General features: G+C 43.9%; 1 protein-coding gene across 1 annotated transcript in view; it reads right to left on the bottom strand.

The window, feature by feature from the left end:
- SOS2 (SOS Ras/Rho guanine nucleotide exchange factor 2) overlaps positions 1 to 22,111 on the bottom strand; it is a 178,762-nt gene that overhangs the window by 17,152 nt on the left and 139,499 nt on the right. Inside the window, exons 10-18 of the mRNA XM_082242700.1 lie at positions 20,350 to 21,005; positions 17,588 to 17,669; positions 17,022 to 17,144; positions 15,230 to 15,333; positions 13,090 to 13,312; positions 6,681 to 6,800; positions 4,856 to 5,018; positions 2,539 to 2,656; positions 452 to 624 (exon numbers count right to left, since the gene is read on the bottom strand). Coding sequence (XP_082098826.1) covers positions 452 to 624; positions 2,539 to 2,656; positions 4,856 to 5,018; positions 6,681 to 6,800; positions 13,090 to 13,312; positions 15,230 to 15,333; positions 17,022 to 17,144; positions 17,588 to 17,669; positions 20,350 to 21,005 — 1,762 coding nt within the window. The remainder of the gene's footprint in view (positions 1 to 451; positions 625 to 2,538; positions 2,657 to 4,855; positions 5,019 to 6,680; positions 6,801 to 13,089; positions 13,313 to 15,229; positions 15,334 to 17,021; positions 17,145 to 17,587; positions 17,670 to 20,349; positions 21,006 to 22,111) is intronic.

Raw genomic sequence — 22,111 nt, forward strand, 5'->3', positions numbered from 1 at the left:
AAAAAAAAGATAAAAATGTTGTTTGTGTACAGTGTTGCATGACCGCACAATTGTCATTAAAAGCGTGACAGTGCTAAAAGCTAAAAATTGGCCTGGGCAGGATGGGGGTAAAAAAGCCCAGTGGTTAATGAACATTAGGGTAACCTAGGCCATAGATACAGTATGTAAATGAACTAATATAAAACTGTATACCCCAGCTTAAGTGCAATACAAAATGAATGGGCTCAAATCACACTGCAAAGAATCAAATGTGATTTGAACAGGAATGCGGTGCAATTCCTGTCCGAATCGCATGCAGTGTCCCACACCGCTCCTCTGTGAACCCAGGCTGAAGTCACTATTAACAAGTATCGGTTTTAGGTATCGAAACATTTGCACGAGAACTCATGCAAATGCTCAGTAGCGGTACCAATGCAACCCTACTAGGACACATTTTGTCCTCGATCCATACCCGGATATCGGCTTCTATCCGTAAACAGTAAGGCTGGTTCTGGTACTGTTGAATCTCTCCCGTGATTTCTGCCACTTTTCGCCTCTTACTGAAATTGATGAGCTCTTTGCCATGTCTCTTCAGGAAGTCCGGGTTACCTTCTTCAGTCTTCAGTATATTGGTTAAATATATTCCTGGAATAAAGGAAAACAATCATTGCACTTGCAGGGTTCTAGTGAGGAAAGTGGCAGGGTCTGCATCCCTTTAGGCGTGATTTCCCTTTGGTAGTATCTCACCTAAAAATACATTTTTTTGTGGCAGGGGATGCCCAAAATCTGACTTGTACTTTAGTGCAGACTTCTGTGAAAATATGTGAGCCACTCACACAAGCAGGAAATTACATATCTGGGGGGCGTTCTGTATATCATCAGTGTACAGAATGCCTCCAGGTAGCCATATTGAATTGTATTTTACAGAAAATGACAGCGCTGCAGATTGAAAAGGAAAAGTCATTTTTAAAAACATTAAATTACAATATAAATTGTATAGCTATTGTATACAGTTTTTTTTTTTTGCAATTTTTTTCCCCACGAAAGTGGAGTTACCCTTTTTTTTTTATTCAAATAAAAAATTCTTCATCTAGTGTTCAAGGAATTCAGCAATGCAATATAGAACAAAAAGGGAAAAAAATAGAGTTACCCTTTAAGTTAACAGCATGGTGGTCCTAATAGTTTAAAGTGATAATAAAGTCTCGCATTTTGTTGCCTAAAAATAACAAACATGTTATACTTACCTGCTCTGTGCAGTGGTTTTGCACAGAGCAGCCCAGATCCTCCTCTTCTCGGGTCCCTCTTTGTCGCTCCTGGCCCCTCCCTCCTGACAAGGGCCCCACACAGCAAGCAGCTTGCTATGGGGGCACCCAAGCCAATACGCAACTCTGTGTCCATTCAAACATGGAGCTGCAGCTAGGGCTCGTCCCCTCTCTTCACTGGCTCACTGACTTTGATTGACCGCAGCAGGAGCCAATGGTGCTTTGCTGCTGTCTCAGCCAATGAGGAGGGAGAGTACCAGGCAGCTGAGTCTCTCCTTTAACTTCGCTGAATTGAGAAGGGGCTCAGGTAAGTATCAAGGGGGCTGCTGCACACAGAAGATTTTTTTTATCTTAATGCATTTAGGAAGTTTTTTTATCTTAATGCATAGAATGCATTAACCACATAAGCCCCGGAAGATTTTACCCCCTTCCTGACCAGGGGGTATTTTGCGATTCGGCACTGCGTGACTTTAACGGACAATTGCGCGGTCGTGCGACGCTGTACCTAAACAAATTTGACGTCCTTTTTTTCCCCACAAACAGAGCTTTCTTTTGGTGGTATTTGATCACCTGTGCGATTTTTTGATCATGCGCTATAAACCAAAAAAGAGCGTCAATTTTGCAAAAATAACAATATTTTTCAAATTTTTTTTGTATGAAATTCCCCCCCAAAAATGTAAAAATCAAAATTTGTTTTATGCTACATATGTTTGGCAAAAAAAAAAAAAAAATCGTAAAAGGCGTATTTTGATTGGTTTGCGCAAAAGTTATCGCGTTTACTAAGGGAAAGATTTTTGTCATTTTTGTTGTTTTTCTTTTTTTTTAACGCGTAATGGCGGTGATCTGCGATTTTTTCTGCGGGACAGCGACATTGCGGCGGCCAGATCGGACCCTTGACTGACATTTTTGACACTTTTGGGGTTACCAGTGACATTACTACAGTAATCAGTGGATTCATGACCGCGCGGGAGCGCGCCTACGGCGGCGCACGCTTGCTTCCCAGAGCCTCACATGCTAGTGACGTACCGGTACGTCACTTTGCCTGTGAGGGTCTGACCGCCGCAGTATATGTACTTGCGGCGGTCAGCAAGTGGTTAAGATAATAAAAACTTCTGCCTTTACAACCACTTTAATGCAGCCCAGAAATGAGACTGTGTTCCAGGACAACAGAAAGACGAATCTCCAGAATGTCACACCAACCTTTGTAAAACTACAAGTCCCAGCATGCTCTATGAGGTTCTAACGCAAAGCCACATTCACGTCTCACTGCAGCCACCATAAATGGAAAGGGACTTACCAAAGAAAGGCACACAAGGTGGGTTGATTGACTTGAGTTTTGCCAGATATTTTTTGAAGTGATCCTGACTAAGTTCCACTGCTTCATCCAGGATTTTCCTCTTCCTTTCCTGTAATGCCTGTAATGTAATTTAATGTAATGTTTTACTTTCACTCTATCCCTTTGGTTATAATCTTTAACATTGAATGATTTTAAAGTGAATAGGGTGGCAAAATATTCTAAGATGATGGGTGTAACTACAACTCGCGTGGGCCCTATACCAAAAATTTGATGCATTTATCAGGCTTCCTTTGCCTGTAGCAGCTGCCAGTGTGACTATAGCAAATCATGTCATTGATCTTAACATGAAAGTATGCCTAAATCAAGGACAGGCAGTAGGGGAGCTGTCAGCATAGTCAGTACACAGTAGGGACCGGTACTTTGAATAAATCCACATTGCTAGGACAGCTACGCAAATATATTTTTCTGCACCAGAAGGAAAGGGGTCTGTGATTAGCACCCCTTTTTAGGTTTGACCTCAGCCCTTCTACACTGGAAACATCACAGTTTAGTTTTCCTCCCTAATGAGCACCCCCATCTACTAGTGATCGACCGATATCGGTTTTTTGTTGCCGATACCAATATTTTAGCCATTGCCTATCGGTATCGGCCGATATGGACCAATATTTTCGTACATTTAACATTTTTGTTATTTTTTTTTTATTTTTTATCACTTGACAGGTACTCTTGTGGAGGGATCTGGGGGTCTCAAAGACCCCAAACCCCTTTTCTGCACTTAAAAGCATTCATTGAATGCTGTCACTTTTTTTAATCTGGCGCCAGTACCCGGAAGTGATGTCATGACATCACGTCCGGGTTTTTACATGGAGACCCAATCAGATCGTGAGCTCGGAAGTCGTATGCCGCACAGAGCGGTATCCCCCCTGTGTCACTTACGGCAAGTGGGTGAGAGATACTGATCTGCCAGCAGATCTGCTAATGTGGAATTGCTTATATCTTTAATTTGTACATATGTGAGTGGCATATTCAATAACATTTGTAAACGGAATTATGCTATGTGACATCATTTTACCCTTATATGAGCAATATTTGGAATATCAGCAATATCGGGGCCGATACAGATATATCGGCAAAAGCCAATATCGGCCCTCGATATATCAGCCTTGCCGATAATCAGTCGATTCCTACCTTCTACCCCAGAGCTATATAGCTAGCAAGTATGTTTACTGTGCACAAGCATCTTCACCAGTCCCCAAAGCAAAGCACCGAGGTCCTGGAAAAGACTAGAAATACAGATCCAGCTGATGCCAGGACCTTGGCTGACATTCGAGTAGAGAACAACAAGCTTTGGTGGGGACTTTCAAGGCACATGAGAGAGTTAATAGCTCCCCTTAGAAACACACAGAACTTTTTACACCTTAAATAAAATTTACCAGAATGTACTAAACAAATATTAAGAGTTTTTGTCCACATGAAGCGAAAACATGGCTGACACATAGTATTACCTCCCTCATTTATATAGTCATCTAAACCACTCAATAGTCCACACGGTACCATAAGAAGAGCTATTCACTCTCTCATGTCTTTCAAAAGTCCCCGAAAAATTAAGACTCCTGCCAGGTTTTAATTGTCCATCATCCCAATGGGGAGGTCCACGCTTTTTGTCCTTGTGACTACTGTCACTGATACAGAAAGTTGTGGGAAATAAAAATAAAAAAATGTTAGCGTTGTCACATTAGGAAGTTGGGGGAAATTTTTCAGAAAGGAAACTTGTTGCACTAGTGTGCAATAGCCCTTATAGCAGCATTATTTAATAGGCTTAGGGCAATGACACCCATAAAAAGGCAAATTGTAATGTTCTGCTTCAAGTTACTGCATCTTAAAATTGTTAACTTGTTGGGGCAGAGCACACGCAAATATGCGGCCTCTCGGCAGGCGAAACTTGGCGCTGAGTGGCTGCATATTTGCATGCGATAGCTCCAACAGAGCTGTGCCAAAAGCGCCCGTCCGGCACAGTGACCGCTGGCGTATGGAAAGCTCTCAAACGCTGCTTCCGTTTGGGTGTTTTTGGATCATGTGACCACCATGACAGACAATCACGACGGTCACATGGCCATAAGCCGCGCCCTGCCTCCCGGCAATCCAAACCCCTTAAAGGGCCGGCCAGGCCCAGGGCCAAGGGGTTATTATAAAGGCCAATGCAATGCGGAAAAAGTCGGTTATTCAAGCATATCAAAGCGTCAGTGTTGACATAAGTGACATGAGAAATGTTACATGTAGTTTTACTTGTGTCAGAAAAGATAAATACATCACGCACCTCAAAGGTGTGATCCAGCCGATACACGGGAACAGAGTTAACTGCACTCACTATCTCTAGAACACCATTAAAATTGTTTAAGTCTTGGAACACCTGAAGGATTTCAATGATTCGACTGAAGACAGCAACCCGCTCCTCAAAATGTTCAGTTTCCACGAGACACCTGCACAACAAAAGAAGGAAAAAAAAACCATGAAACTATAAAAATCCATGAAATTATACATTCCAGCTCATGGGGTCAGAGTGACCCTTACTATTCCTAATGCTATTCTAAAAGAAAACAATATCCCAGCCAATCAGAAAAGGATGGCTAATTTTTTATCTAGGCAGACTTCACTCATCAGCTATAAAAATCTGAAGAAAAAGTGGAGTTTTCACAGCTGCTTTTTAGGGATTTCTAGAGAGCTGTGACGAATTCTATGCACAGTTTGTTATATGGAATAGCATAAGAAATTTCACAAATCTCATGGTTTGCTGCAGAAAAGAAATCTCTACAGACATAACAAGGATGTTTTTAAACGTTTCTGCACACGCGTTCCTGCTTTAAGTTCTGTAGATATGCATATAGCCTATTCTAGCATACTTGTTTCATGAATTTAGAATGAGGGCTAAGCAGGAGGAAGAGGGTTCTCTCTCGAAACACGTTAGCCATATGGACACCTTCAGGAACAAAAAACAAGGAGATGTGTTGGGCGCTTGTGCCGACCAGTGGGACCCGTACTGGGATGTGGATAAGGTGGAGAGAAGTGCATAGATCCGATGTTGATTCCGAGGGCAGCGCTGTAGGCAGGCAAAAGCCAAAATCCCGCTGGCACACATAAAAACAGAAGAGGACAGGCGCCACTCAGTAACAAGCAAAGTTTATTGCACAAAAGACATAGCACACTTACATAGAAATTAAGTTCGGGCTTCTCCTGATGGCTTCTCTACCCCTGTATGGCATGGCGCTTCTTCCTGTCAGCCGGACCCGCCGGACCAGCAGCCGGGAGATGACGCCACTGAATGGAATCCAATGGGGGAGCAGGACCAAGCCACAGACGGCGGTGAACCGCTCGTCGGCTAGTGATGACCGACGAGCGGTTCACCGCCGTCTGTGGCTTGGTCCTGCTCCCCCATTGGATTCCATTCAGTGGCGTCATCTCCCGGGCTGGTCCAATTTACAGGAAGAAGCGCCATGCCATACAGGGGTAGAGAAGCCATCAGGAGAAGCCCGAACCTAATTTCTATGTAAGTGTGCTATGTCTTTTGTGCAATAAACTTTGCTTGTTACTGAGTGGCGCCTGTCCTCTTCTGTTTATATGGACACCTTCAAGCTTGCCTGTCACAACTAAGCATTACGGTCCTGTGGTCTCTGGACAGCTGAAGGGACTCTCTCTCTTTTTCGCTTGTTTATAGCGTACTCTTGTGAGTAGAATATATGTTGTTTTAACTATTTTTTAATAAATATCTTATGGTATTGCACTAGGTCAGTGCGCCCTTTTCTTGTCTTTTCGCTTTCAGGAGGTACTACCTGGGAACAGTGGTTACCAAGACAGAAAATTTGTAAATCTCCCAAATGGGAACAAAGGCAGCAATACTAATGTGGCAAATGTTCTTAACCAAAACTAGAAAAAAGTACCGGCTTGAGTTTTAATCCATTAAAACTGAATTCCAGACAAACACAAGGATGAAAAACATAAAGGGGAGCAGTATTAAGTGCTAAAAAATGTGTCCATTCCTGCACAGCCCTACCACACAGCACAGCCCTGCCTGATTTCTAGTATACTTTATTCTGTTTAAGTTGTTAGTTCAAAAAAAAAAAAAACCAGAAATCTCCAGAACGTACTTTTCAAACCAAAGTGTCAGATTCGTAGTATGGCGAATCATCTTAAGCAAGTTAGGTGAATTCATTTCTTTGTCTTCTTTTGTCCAAACGCTTCCTACAAGTTCTGATGGCTGCACAGCCCTGAACAGTGACAGAAATATTCAGTTAGTTCTGAATCTGATGTACATACTACCGCCGTGTGTTAATACTTTATTTATAAAAACAAAGATTGTACACAGATATAAGAAGATAAAAGAAAAAATACAACAGTTAAATTTTTTTTAAAAATTACCAAAATAAAAATTCAAGTTAGACTTACCGGTAACTTGTTTTCCAATAGTCTTTCAGGACAGCACCTTAGAGAGATGGCTCCTCCCTCTCCTCATCAGGAAACACCCCATCCACCAGATTTTAAAAGGAGGCTTCTCCCACCATTCATCAGTTTGTAGAAGAGTACCTCCGGCCCATGCTGGAACACATAAACAGATATGGTTAATCACAGCAATACATTTTATACAATAGGGCGGGATCCTCCTGCTGTCCTGAAAGACTATTGGAAAACAAGTTACCGGTAAGTCTAACTTGAATTTTCCCTAAAACGTCTTTCAGGACAGCACCTTAGAGAGGATTATCGAGACTTACTTAATTTAGGGAGGGACCACAGCTTGCAGGACCTTTCTGCCAAAAGCCTGATCTTCAGCTGCCAAAAGGTCCAACCTATAGTGTCTTGCAAATGTAAAGTAGCTTGACCACGTAGCCGCTTTGCAGATCTGATCTGGAGTGGCACCAGCTTTCTCTGCCCATGTAGTGGCTAACGCTCTAGTAGAGTGAGCTCTGATCCCCTGTGGGGGAGACAATTTCATTTGGGAGTAAGCCTCTGAAATAGCGGATCTGAGCCATCTGGCTATTGATCCTTTTGATGCCTGGCGACCTTTTTTGTTGCCAGAGAAAAGAACAAAAAGAGAGTTTGATGATCTAAACTCTTTAGTAACCTCCAAGTAGTGTATAAGAACCCTTCTTACATCTAGGTAGTGAAAGCTTTCTTCCTTATCTCCTGATGGATTAGGGCAGAAGGTAGGTAACACAATTTCTTGTGAGCGGTTTCTCGTTGAAGCTACTTTTGGGAGAAACCCTGGATCCGTCTTGAGAATTATCCTGTCTGGATATATGGACAAGAAAGTTTCGATAGCTGATAAAGCATGTAATTCACTGATTCTTCTTGCTGATGTTATTGCCACCAAGAAGACCGTCTTGAGGGTAAGGTTTTTTAGTGTAACCGTTTCTAGTGGTTCAAAAGGTTCCTTTGTGAAGGCCTGAAGGACCACCGACAAATCCCATTTGGGGAAGCTTCTGACAGGCACTGGTCTGGAGCGGGTAAGGGCCCTGAAGAATCTGATGATTAAAGATTCTGAAGAAATGGGCCTTTCCAAGAATACCCCCAGGGCTGTAACTTGTACCTTGAGGGTACTTACTGCCAAACCTTTTCCTGCGCCCTCCTGTAGGAACTCCAAAATTGAAGTAATACTGTTCAATTTTTGATCTTTCGATTCACACCAGGTATTATATGTCTTCCAAACTTTTGCATATATATTCCTTGTGACTTTTTTCCTACTGGAAAGTAGAGTAGCAATTAATGCGTCTGAAAATCCTTTCCTTTTCAGCAGTTGCTCCTCAGATACCAGGCGGTGAGCTTTAGCTTTTCCACTTCTGGATGATAGACTGGACCTTGAAGCAGTAGGTCTTGACGAAGAGGGAGCTGAAAAGCAGGTTTGACTGATAGTTGAAGGACAGTCGAAAACCAAACCCTTTTGGGCCAATAAGGTGTGATCAGGATCACTGAGGCTCTTTCCATTTGGATTTTTCTTAATACCAACGGAATGAGCTGGAAGGGGGGGAAGGCATACCCCAACCTGAACCTCCAGGGATGTGCCAGGGAATCTACTCCCAGAGAGTTGTCGTTTCTGTGGAGTGAGAAGTAAAGTGGAAGTTTTGCGTTTTCTTTCGTTGCAAACAGATCCACCTCTGGCTTTCCCCAAGTCTTGGTTATCAACATGAAGACTTCTGGGTTCAAGCTCCATTCTGCTTCTCGGATCTTCTGCCTGCTTAAATAATCCGCCACACTGTTTAGTGTACCTTTTAGGTGGATTGCTGACAAGGAAAGTAACTGCCTTTCCGCCCATTGCAGAATTTCCGTTGCCAAAAGCTGTAGGGTTTTGCTTCTTGTGCCCCCTTGCTTGTTTAGATATGCCACTGTAGTGGCGTTGTCTGAAAGGACTTGAACATGAGTCCCCTGAAGATTTTGAGAGAAGGCAGTTAGGGCTAGGCCGACTGCCTTTAATTCCTTCCAATTTGAGGATTTTCTTGTCTCGGTCTGAGACCAAACCCCCTGTGCCAGGTTTTGGTTCCAGTGGGCTCCCCACCCCCACCTGCTGGCATCCGTTGTTAACCTCTGGTCTGCCGGGAAGGACCAGGCCAAACCCTGAGACAAGGTTATCCGATTTCTCCACCACCAAAGGGACCTCTTGACCTTGGTGGGGATTTTTACCTTTAAGTCCAAAGTCTCTGGATTGTGATCCCAGATTCTGAGGAGGAAATATTGGAGTGGTCGAAAATGCAGCCTTGCCCATTGGACAGCTGGAATTGATGCAGTCAGGTTTCCAAGGACTGACATGATCTCTCTGATCGACCACCACTGATTTGTTTGTAGCCTTGCTACCAAATTCTGTATTTTGACCTGTTTGTCTTCTGGTAGGAAGATTCTTTGTTCCACAGAGCATAACTGAAACCCTAGGAACTGAACCCGCTGAGCCGGTGTGAGATTCGATTTCTTGATGTTCACTATCCATCCCAGAGCTTCTAGATGACCTCTTGCCTTGTGCAGGTCCTCTTGAAGTTTTTCCTTTGACGGGGCAAAGAAAAGCAGGTCGTCCAGGTAAGGCACCACAGAGATTCCCTGAAGGCGGAGGGGAGCTAGACACTCTGCCATTACCTTCGTAAAAATACGAGGGGAGGATGATAGCCCGAAAGGGAGTGCTTTGAATTGGATATGGAGCATTTCCTTTCCCAGATTTACTGCCAACCTTAGGAATCTCTGTGAGTGAGGGGCAATAGGGATATGTAGGTAAGCATCCCTTAAGTCGATTGATGCCATGAAGCATCCTTTTGTTAACAGGGTTCTGACTGTAAGAATTGAGTCCATTCGAAACTTTTTGTACAGAACTGACCTGTTTAATGGTTTCAGATTCAGTATAAGACGAAAATCCCCCGATGGTTTCTTTATCAAAATTATGTGGGAATAAAATCCCTGATGTTGTTCCTCCACTGGAACTGGACAGACAACTCCCTGTCGCCTCAGGTCCTTTAACAGGTCCATCATAGCCAGGGCTTTTTCTGCACCTCTTGGGAGGTTTGTGACAAAGAACCTTTCGGGTGGCGTCTCTGAAAACTCTATGTTGTAGCCTTGGGACAGCATACCCAGAATGTATTGATTTTCTGTTATGGCTGCCCAATAGGGGAGGAATTCCCTCAATCTTCCTCCCACCGGCAATGTCTTGTCATTGTGTTTTGTTGGTTGACACAGGAGGATGGAAGAGAACACCTCCTTTCCCTTTGGGTTTTTGTGTCGACCAGTTTCTTCTCTTCTCCTGGGGTCTGCTATTTTGCTGAGCTTTTTGAGGTCGAAAAAGCTTCTTTGCTGCCTGTTTCTTCTTCACAGGAAAAGACTTCTTTTTGTCTGCTGTTCTATCTAGAACAGAGTCTAGCCCAGGCCCGAATAGTAGATCCCCTTGAAAAGGAAGTCCACACAGCTTATTTTTAGAAGCTGTATCTCCAGGCCATGTCTTTAACCAAAGAGCCCTTCTGGCTGAGTTGGATAAAGCTGCAGATCTTGCTGTCATCTTCACTGACTCTGCTGAAGCGTCAGCAATGAAGGCTATGGCCGTGGAGAGCGTGGAAAAGGAATCCAAAATTTCCCGTTTAGGTGAGTCTGCTGTGATGTGTGCTTTTAGCTGGCTAAGCCAGTATTCCAAATTCCTGGACACACAGGTTACTGCCATGGCAGGTTTCAGACTCCCCATGATGGATTGCCAGGATCTCTTAAGTTGCTGGTCCATCTTCTTATCCATGGGATCCCTCAGTATTCCCATGTCTTCAAATGCTAGGTCTGTTGACCTAGAAACCTGGGAGAAGGCTGCATCAATCTTTGGCATCTTATTCCAGGGAGCTCCTGGGTCCTCATCAAAAGGAAATCGCCTTTTAAAGGCTTTAGGGAAGAAGGTTTTCTTTTCCGGATCAGCCCACTCATGTTTTATTGCATCTGAGATGGTCTGATGCACTGGGAAGATACGGCCCTTAGGCTCTTCCAAGCCTGCATACATTTTGTCATGTAGGGACAGTTCCTTCTTTTCCTCCTCTAGACCCAGGGTGATGTAAACTGCCCTCAGGAGACCATCCACTTGCTCTAAGGATAGTTTGTATTTAGTGGGCCTGTGTGCCCCTCCCTCCTCTTCTTCCTCTGAATCCTCCTTGGAATGTGAGGGGGAATTATCTCCTTGGGTGGAAGGAACCCCTTCTGTCCCCACCGAAGGAAGCAATTGTGAACCCTGAGAGGACAGTGAGGCTGATGGCTGACTCAGGGCAGGGTCCTGTAGGGATGACCGAAAAGATTGGATGGTAGCATCCAATTCCTTCCTTACAGATGCGACTAAATCGCCACAAACTGTAGATGCTTCTTCCTTTACTAGAGCATCAATACATCCCTGGCAAATTGTCTTTTTCCAACTTTCCGACAACTTTGCTTTGCATGAAGGACACTTTCTCTTGAAAACAGTTTCAGAGCTTTTAGCCTGGAAGACATGAATGGGAAAACATACACATGCTTCTTAAAAGTCAGCCTGATTCTCAGGGCCACCAAAGGTGCACAGAAAGACATTTAAAGGGAAGTCCCATGTGCCCTGACAGGCCCCCAGCCACCGGGGGGAAAGATAAAAGGGATGGAGAGAGACCCCACAGTAAGATAGGCCATATAAAGATACCCCTTACCTGGGCCTTACTGGTGCCTGTGCCTGTCCCACTCGCTGAAGAAGCTTCCATCGCTTGGCAGCGGTATCACCCGTGGCTTCGGTACCGGTTCCGGAGACCAAAGCGCACCTGCACTGGACCGGATCCGGAATAAGGCACCAGCTTGCTCCTCCCTTCTTCCTCTGCGTCCGGCGGAAATGACGCCATACGCCCCCTGCAGAACGCTGCCCTTTCCGGAACCTCACTTCCGGTCCGGACGAGCGTCACTCGATCCGGAGAAATGGCGGCAAATTTGAAAAAAAAAGGCGGCGGACCTAAGAAAAATCGTTCCGCTCCTCCAAGATGCCTTCCCAGGGCTGTGCTCTGCGGGGTCTTGACTCAGCCTAGAGCACTGAAGAGGAAGAAGGAGCCCATGCACTGCAGTCGGTCGCGTGAATGGGAGAAGCAATCGTCTCCAAAAAAGGGTAGGTGGACGTAGGAAGCCCGGTCTCTCAGGATAGCACCTTAAGAGCCCAGCTCCCCACAGAGGTGTTCCTCGGCCGGAGGAAACACAAAAACTGATGAATGGTGGGAGAAGCCTCCTTTTAAAATCTGGTGGATGGGGTGTTTCCTGATGAGGAGAGGGAGGAGCCATCTCTCTAAGGTGCTGTCCTGAATGACGTTTTAGGGAAATTGACCCTAAACCATTATAGTTTTCCTTTAAATACATAGAGCAGTGTTTCTCAACTCCGGTCCTCAGGGCACACTAACAGGCCAGATTTTAAGTATTACTTTGCTTGGGGAGATGCAGACTAGAATACTGCAATCACTGAGCAGCAAATTATATTACCTGTGATGTATTTCAGTTATCTTGCAAACCTGGCCTGTTAGTGGGTCCTAAGGACCGGAGTTGAGAAACATCATCATTGAAAGGCTAAGTTCACCTTTGGAACATGTTACATGTTCAAAATGTATTTAGGGTGTTCCACCTCTCCCCCCAATCCCCCTGCCTTGTGATCCTCTCCCCACACCTGCTGTCACAATTTAAAAACCACAGGGCCATATAGGGCTCCACCCGCACGGCTGTGTCATGCATTCACAGTGTTCTGAGAATGAATGAATTACAAGTACTGTGACCGACGGCTTGTAGCTCTCAATGAACTGCGAGGGCGTTCGTAAGCAGTATGGGCAGAGAGTGTTCTGAGAGTCTGCAGGATCCTGGCATTGCACCCACGATTGTGGTTGCAATGCTTTACAGGCTCCAGTGTAAAAAAAAAAAAAAAAAAATACTAAAATGCACATTTTGTTACCTGCAAAAAAAAATGTGTATTTATTTATTTTTTACAAAAAGTGTAGTTATCCTTTAATTCGTTTTATACCCCAAAAATAAAACGGAAGCCCCATTGTTTGTTCCAACAATGAAATGCATTACCTGTAGAGGTCAGACTCGATCAGGGTCAGTTGGCGAGCAATCTCTATGGGGTGCAGAGTCATCAAGTCAAATGTCTCAAACTGACCGGCGCGGCTAATGTGCCACTCAATAGGAGGCGGGGGGCTCTCGAATGTGATGTTGTGACTGACTCCATTAGCCTGTGCTTGCTTCTTCCTCCTGATTATCTTGGCAATGGACTCAACCCATTTCTTCATGGATTTACCTTAAACAAAACAGTATATAAAATTGATATAAACATCTGTGTACCTAACATCTATACCACCCTTGATCAGCCCCTCAAACTACTACTGCCTACAGGAGGACTGGACTGGAAAAAAAAAAAAAACTGTATGCAAGCCCAGGGTAACACTTCTGCCATCAGAATTTTTGTACCAAAGCAGTAACGAAAGCATGATCATAAACATACAGGGGTGGCATCTGTGTCCCTCAATAGACTTCAAAAAAAGGATCTTATGCCGAGTACACAAATCCTTTTTTTTTCGCTCATTCATTGAGGAGCACAGGAAGTCTTTCAACATGGGGATGACCAACTGATGGGTGGAAAACAGAGCAAAAAAAAAAAACATTTTTTTTATTATTTTTTTTTCACAGGTATTCTTGGAGGAATCTGGGGGTCTTAAAGACCCCAAACCCCTCCTCTGCATGTAAAAGCATTCAAAACGCCAAGTTTGGCTGTTTTGAATGCTGTCATTTTTTTTAATTTGGTGCCGAGTACCCAGAAGTGATGTCATGACATCACTTCCAGGTTTTTTACATGGAGACCGATCAGAGCCGAATGAGTCTTTGATCGGGTCTTCGGCGGCCGTGCAGGTAGGATGCCCGGGTCTCCTGGTGGAATGGGAGACCCGAGTGAGCCGCGGAAGGCGGCGGGAGGGGCTTCTCAGCCACATCGGTTGTCATTACAAGACAGCCGACCGTTGGCTATGGCCTCTAGCTGCAGGCATCACTCCGGCACAGTACTTTCCCGAAATATCGGCGATATCGGTAACCTCAGGGGCCGATTCCGATATATCAGGGAAAGTGCATATTGTCCCCCGATATATCAGTGTTGCCGATAATCGGTCGATCCCTACTCCCAATGGATGAGAAAGAAAAAAACTTGTAAAGAATAAGTTTAATACTTACCTGTCCTGCCCCCAGTGCCTTCATTCTTTGCTCTTTTGAGGCGCTATAACTGGCCAAAGAATCTCAAGCATCTGTCACACTTCCGGTGAGTAAAATGACTGGTCCTCCACAGCTTTCTGTGGTTCCTGCATCCAGTTGCTGTTTCACTGCTGCGTTCTGCAGTAATATAGCGGCTGGTAGGTGGAACAACAGCACACATCGGAAGACCATGTGACACCTGGATGTATGCTGGATGGTTAAAGTAGAACTCCAGCATGAATGTACCTAGTCTTAAAAATGTCCCTTCCTCCCTCTTAACACCTATGTTGAGTGACCTGTGAAAAAAAAGATGTATATTCTTACCTATTTTCAGCCTACTCTGGTGTAGTCACATGATCCTGCTCACCTGTGTCAGCCAGTGGCTGCTGCAGGGGAGAAGAGGGAGCACAGACAGCGGCTGGGACATGGGAGCCTATGAAGGACATCACCGCTCCCAGGCATTCCCAGTCATTGTGGAATGCTTTTTCCTCTCCCCTGTAGCTATCACTGACTGATTCAAAAACAGCAAAGATTGGAGGGGTTGAAGAAGATATAAAGTAGAACTCTGTTAGTTTTTTTTTTCTTTCTTCTTTCTTGTAAACTGGTCACTTTAAAGCAATCCTTCACTTTGCCCATACTGAATAAAGGATAACAGAGCGCATGGATCATTCTGGCCATACCGTGCTCCTTAGTCGCTCCAATCTGCCACTAGAGCCCAGAAATTCCAGGAACAGGGGAACAATAGGTGACCAATCATGGGGCAGGGCTACCTTGTAAGGGCCACGATATTAAAGAGTTGTCTATCACTTTGTATGTTTTGACTTTGCCATTCAAATTTTACACAGGCTTTTACAGGGGCGATGACCATGACGGAAAGCAGAGGTGAGAAATACTGGAAGCTTACTCTACCTCCTATAATGAAAACCTATAAGATCAGGTTCACTGTGCTGACACGTCATGTCCGATCCATACTCACCTTTAACACTGGAGATAAAAGTTTCTAATCGATCTAGAAGTTCTTGGTCTCTTTCAAAATCATAGAAATGATGTTCAACCCAATGCCGAAATACATTCAAAACCCTGCAACATAAAGAGGTATGGTAATATCTACACAGATTAGAGCACAGAGGAAAAATAATTCAATATTCCAGTAGTAAAAAAGAACAGAGAGGTAACTTAAAGTGATATTAAACCTTAATTTTTAAGCACCCTCAGCGCTGGTTTAATCACTTAACTGATACTATGCAGCTTTTTTATACTTTAATCTTTGCTTATGTTTGAATTGAAGCTGGTGCCATGACCACTGCCCTAGATTTACTATTTCAGAGTGGCTCCTTTCTCTTGCAGAAACCTATGGAGCCACCCTTGCATGCAGGACTAGAGTTGTAACTACAGGAACTACAATTCCCATCATCCCTAGTCATGTCTGTGAATGGACATTAGCACGTGCACTCAACCTCTTTGGTCGACCATGGCGAGGCCTGTTCTGAGTGGAACCTATCCTGTTAAACCGCTGCATTGTCTTGGCCACCGTGCTGCAGCTCCGTTTAAGGGTCTTGGCAATCTCCTTATAGCTTAGGCCATCTTTATGTAGAGCAACAATTCTTTTTTTTTTTCAGATCCTCAGAGAGTTCTTTGCCATGAGGTGCCATGTTGAACTTCCAGTGACCAGAAAGTGAGGGCGATAACACCAAATGTAACACACCTGCTCCCCATTCATACCTGAGGACCTTGTAACACTAACGAGTCACATGACCCTGGAGAGGGAAAATGGCTAATTGGGCCCAATTTGGACATTTGTTGCCAGCGGTTTAGACATCAATGACTATGTGTTGAGTTATTTTGAGGGGACAGCAAATTTACACTGTTATACAAGCTGTACACTCACTACTTTACATTGTAGCAAAGTCTAATTTCTTCAGTGTTGTCAAATAAAAAGATATATTTACAAAAATGTGAGGGGTGTACTCACTTTTGTGAGATTATCTATATATTATATATATATACATACATACACAAATAAAAAGGTACATGCCAGACAAAATTGCCCAGACAGTTGACAAAGCTGCAGGAACCCTGTGTATAATTTTGCCCTAGCCAGCACGTCACTTTATCACAGGAGCCAGAAGTGGCATAAGGGTACACTAGGCCCAGCTACTAAAACTTTCTATGCCAATCTCATGCCCAAATACTAAGACTTCACCTAAGTTACCAAGTGTGTCTGCAGAGATTTGATGAAATCACAAGTCACAACATATTCAGGAAGCCTTCAGTAGTTTACCGCAGCCTGAGATCACTTAACCCTGGCCTAGGTCCAACAGTTTTTATACATATATTTTGGTGCTTTGATCATATGTGAAAACCATTATTATATTATTAGTCAATACGGTTATTAGCTTCTGATTATAAATAACACTGTTATTATTGCTTGCTATTATTTTATTAGTAGTAGGATTATTGTTATTATTAATTGACTTTTTATACAATTTTCAATAGATTTAATACATATAATGTTGATATCTTATTTCTTGAAGTATAATATTATAATGTTTCTTTTATCATATTTATTTAATCGTACCATTGTCTGCTGACAAAATGTATGTATATGTTGCACCCTTTGGCCCTGATGGAGGTGACTGATTAGCCCCCAAACGCATTGTTTACGTCTGTGACTCATTTCGACAAAAAAATCAACTGGACCCATTAAACATAGGTGGCACTCACTTCTTGACCACCTTAATACATCTCTAGATTCAACAGAGACCAACCTGAGTTGCACTGGCTGAACATATTCTTTTCGAAATCTCTTAAGGTTGGTGCTGATTGGCTGTTCTCCTTTCTCTATTGCCAGTCTGTCTGCTTCTGTGGGTTCGGGATCTGGGATTTCAAACCTAAAAAGGAAAAAGAGTAAAGACTTTAAAGAAAAAAAAAAAAACAACAGGCAATTGTGTATGAGACAGAGTGCTTTAGCAAACTAAATGCCATTCAATTAGGGCTTACATCTAATTTGAAGGATCACAGTACCGTTGGCATAGCTTTTCCCCCTTCTGAACCACCCCCAAATGTTTTATGTACTTGACCCTGTTCTTCGGAGATTTTGGCTGTGGGGTCCGCAGGGAGATCCACAACCATAGCTGCATTGGGTGGAAAATCTCCACTCCACTTTTATTTTTAGCTTTACATTATCTGACATTGCTGCCCTGACACCAGTGTAAGGTCACAGAGATGGACTTAAAGTGGTATCTTGCTTCGCAACACATTCCCTTTGGAAAGTGCTAGGTAGAAACACAGCATGGCTTCATTTAAAGCCAATATATACAATGTATGTACTTGCCTTTCAATAAGCAGACTTAGTAACTCCTGTGGTTTACAAAAAGAGCGATAGGTTGTCAGAAAAGTGCGAACAAAGTTAGGATCTGTGGAGGAGAGAAAAGAAAGAAAGTCATATCATAACGGGTTTTATAGTAAGGCAACTAGAAGAACATTCCAAACTGCTCCCCCCCCCCCCCTCCCGACTATAGACAAAGGATGGCCTGGTGGGAGCTCACTTGTTCTGGGTGGAGGTCCTAGGACCTCCTCCCCAGAACACACCACGAACCGTCACCTGCTGTGTCTACCGGACACAATCGATGACAGATCAGTGTACCAAACCCACTGCCAGGACCCTGTGCTCACTGTGACCAATCACAGCAGATCACATGACAACTATACACAATGGATAACTTCCATGCATGCCATTCATTGTGTACATTTGTGTTGCTCGCTGTGATTGGTCACAGTGATCACATGGGTACAGACATGGCCAATCACAGCTAGTCATAATAGTAAACTTTGAATGAACGCATTTAAAAAAAAAAAATAATTGCTTAGAACTAGGGATCGACCGATATCGGTTTTTCGGATATCGGTATTTTGGCCATTGCATATCGGTATCGGCCGATATGGGCCGATATTTTCTACATTTAAAAAAAAATGTTTTTTTTTTTTTTTACTTGACAGGTACTCTTGTGGAGGGATATGGGGGTCTAAAAGACCCCAAACCCCTCCTCTGCACTTAAAAGCATTCAAAACACCAAGTTTGGCTGTTTTGAATGCTGTAATTTTTTTTAATCTGGCGCCAGTACCCGGAACATCCAGAAGTGATGTCATGGGTTTTTACATGGAGATCCGATCAAAGCCGAATGCGGCTTTGATCGGGTCTTCGGAAAGACTGTGGGAGGGAGGGGGGGGGGGCGGACATCCCCTCCAGCTCCTTGTAATGGACAGCCAAGCGGCTTCTCAGCCGCATCGGTTGTCATTACAAGACAGCCAACCGTCGGCTATGGACGCCGGTACCGGTGTGATGCCTCTAGCTGCAGGCATCACTCCGGTATATCAGCAATATCGGTAACCTCAGGGGCCGATTCCGATATATCAGGGAAAGTGCATATCGGTCCTCGATATATCGGCTTTGGCGATAATCGGTCGATCTCTACTTATAACAGTGAAATTCACAGTTACTAACAATCGTAGTGTGTAAAAAAATCCTAATCCTGATCACCTTTCCCCAAAGTAGTACAGTGTTACTATGGTAGCTCATAATCCATTCACTCTTCCTCCAGCCTTCTAACTGAAAGCCCGTACAGAGGGATTTCCCTAAAAGGGGAACTTGACCTTTAGAGCTATACCCCAGGAAGATTAAAAAAAAAAAAAAAAAAAAGTATTATCGAGTCTAAATATTAATTAAAAGCAAACATTCCTAAATGCAGCTAGTTTATATTTCAGGGTTTGTATTGATGCAAATATCTGCATAGCAGCACTCAAATTTGCAAATTTGAGAGGCAAGAGCAGAGTGTTTACGTCATTATTCTGCTGATTCACCATAACTGTCCAATCCCCTTCCTGATGTTAAGGTTGAGGAACTTTCTTTACCACCTGAATTACAAATCTAGATAAGAATTGTCCCAATCAAGACTCTACAACTTCGCACAATGCTATCAGTCTAACACTGGTGAAACGCCTTTAAAGTGTCAAAGAGGAGGTGCAATTCCATAATAAAGTGGCCCTTCCATGCACAAGGATATCCTGAGAGATTGCACTTGTACAGAGGGATGGGATGAATTCTTGTGGAATATCTAGTGCCCAGCTATCCCAGAAGGCACAGTGATGTCACCCATTCCTCCCAGAAGCCAGGACCGCAAAGTGCTAGGGGAGTATTTTTTAAAGTGGTAGTAAACTCTTACAAGCAGGCTTTTTATAACATAAGAGACCCTGCTGCCTGTCAGTAGGTAATGTGGTCTAAACCACACATGCGTAGCTTAGACCACATTTACGGACTAGTACGGACTAGAGTACCTGTCAAGCATACTAGTACATTTTGACCTAAGCCTGCATGGGGGACAATTTTTTTAAAAAAAATAAAGACTTTGCTACCGCTTTAATCTTTTTATTTGTAACTTAGGCCAGCCATACGCGGTTCGAATCTCGGCCGGGTCAGCAGGAACTAACAGAGATTCGAACCGTTAATTGGCAGGCTGAATGTACCAAGTTGTTCAATCTTTGTGGGAATGGTGTTCTGTTTTTTATGGAAGGTCCATTTATAGACAATGGTTTTACATTGGGATTTCCAGCAACCTTATAGAAGAGATTGTCAGGTTGTCCACAAACCACCCAATGTATATTTAGCGGATCTTCAGATGCTGCAACCCCCACTTACTGGGTGGTACTCACCCACCCAGAGGATCCAGCATTGTCCCGCTGAGATCCATTCCCTCTAGTATTCTGCCACCTCTCGGTCACGTTCCGTCATGTTGATTGTGGCATCATCAAGAGGCCTGCTGCCTCTTCCTGGTTCAGCACTGATGATGCAGTGCTAGGCACGCCCCCCCCCCCTCTGCCTTTCTGAATGAAGCGCTATGCCTCCTGGGATATGTGACATGCATATCCCAGAAGGCAAAGGGAGGTCAGTGCACGTCATTCACCTAGGCACTTTAAACAAAGACTGAACTAAAAAAAAGACCGCTCTATTCTGGCAGCAGAGAAGAGGCGTGGGGAGGAGGTAAGTCTTTCCTGAAGGTGAAGATCTCTTTTAAGCTTCCACCCATGACATTCACCCACCTGCATACATGTGATATGTCAGTCTTTCAATAAGTTTCACCACAGTCCCTCCTTTTATGATGGGGATTCCACCTCTACTTTGCACATTGTCTTCAAATACAATGTTCTCTTCTGAATCCTCCTCTACAAAGCAGTAGACATCTGGACTTGGCAAACGCAGTGGTTGCTCATTCTCTTCCTGGAGTAGCACAGAGTCCAACATCCGGTCCAACGTGCTGCGGTACTGCAGCGTAATTAGAGCCGCCATCCAATTGTTTTTTTCCTCTGCCGTTTTGGCGGCAAAAATAATGCAGTTCTCATCTTTGGAAAGTAACTCAAAGGCGTGTTTATACTCGCCCGTATCTTCCCGATCTACGACTTGCACCTTCCTCATGATAAACTTCTCCTTCAGGCGGTACTCGGCTGTGTTGTAACCGGGAATGCGAGATTGGCCGTGGTTCATCTTGCAGCTGATCATCAGTCCGTCAAACAAAAAAATGTGTCTCTCGTGTTTGGCCCCAACTCTTGTCAAGGAACCTTCCATGATGAACTCATTACAGCACTGCCCAATATCTTTTCCTTCCCAGCCATCAATGTTCTTCTGTATCTCGTTCATCTTCTTGATAGCCAGGTGCTTGCTGCGCATTTGACGATTGTAAAGACGCCAAATAGGTTCTCTGAAAAACAAACAACAGTTGTGGCAAAGTCTCATATGGTACCTATGGTGCAAGTGTACATCAAATCTACCACTAAAGAATGATTAAAGACCAAACCGCCTATTGTTGCTAATGACCGTTATCTTTAAGATAACTAAAGACAACATTTTCTTTAATGCTGGCCATACACGCACAGAATTTCGGCCGAAAATGGTCGTTTTAGGAAAGATCGTTCGAAAATCGGGCTGTTAGTGAACACAAGCTTAACGACGATTTTGATCATGTGCCCGGCTAATGTCGATGGATCCATAGCGAAAACTTTTATTGTTTCTACGAAAGTTTTTACGTGTATGGTAAAATAGAAATGAAAATAATATTCTGACTCGTATTGCGCATGTTATCAAATGATCATTATGATCATGAAAACGATTATGTTAAAGAGTTTATTCTGTCAGTTAGTGGCCAAGTCGCTTTCGACCAACGAATAATCGATCAGTCTGCAAACGGCCGAAATTCTGTGCCAGCATTCGTTTTGGATTGAGCAGAGAGGAATTAGAACACCTGTCAGTTTTTATTGCTGTCTGTGCCTGTGGAAGTGAAGGGAAAACTCCAAATGACGGGCAGAAGCATTCTTGTTCTGGGACAAAATCATAGGACATTTTCCCACTCCTGCCGTGCTTGCACACCACGCAGGGGCTTGCAGCGATCGGTGGTGTGCTCTGCCCTAGGACCAATGCATCCTTGATCTCGGTAAAGAGCCGATGACGAGGCTCTTTACCCATGTAATCAGCTGTGTCCAATCACAGCTGATCACATGTAAACAAGGTAATGCCAGTTATTGGCATTCCTCTCCTCACCTTGACAGCGTGTGAAGGAAGGAGAGCCGATCAGTGGCATTTCCTCACAGGGGAGATCTGCACAGATAATCAGGGCATTATCGGTACAACCCCATCAGTGCCTATCAGTGATGCCAATCAGTGCCCATGAGTGATGCCAATCAGTGCCCATGAGTGATGCCAATCAGTGCCTGCGCATCAGTACCGCCTATCAGTGCCCATCAGTGCTGAATATTAGAGCTTCCTCATCAGTGCACATCAGTGCTGCATATTAGAGCTTCCTCATCAGTG

The sequence above is a fragment of the Pelophylax lessonae genome (assembly GCF_965119305.1).
Source record: "Pelophylax lessonae genome assembly, chromosome: 13".
Lineage (NCBI taxonomy): Eukaryota > Metazoa > Chordata > Amphibia > Anura > Ranidae > Pelophylax > Pelophylax lessonae.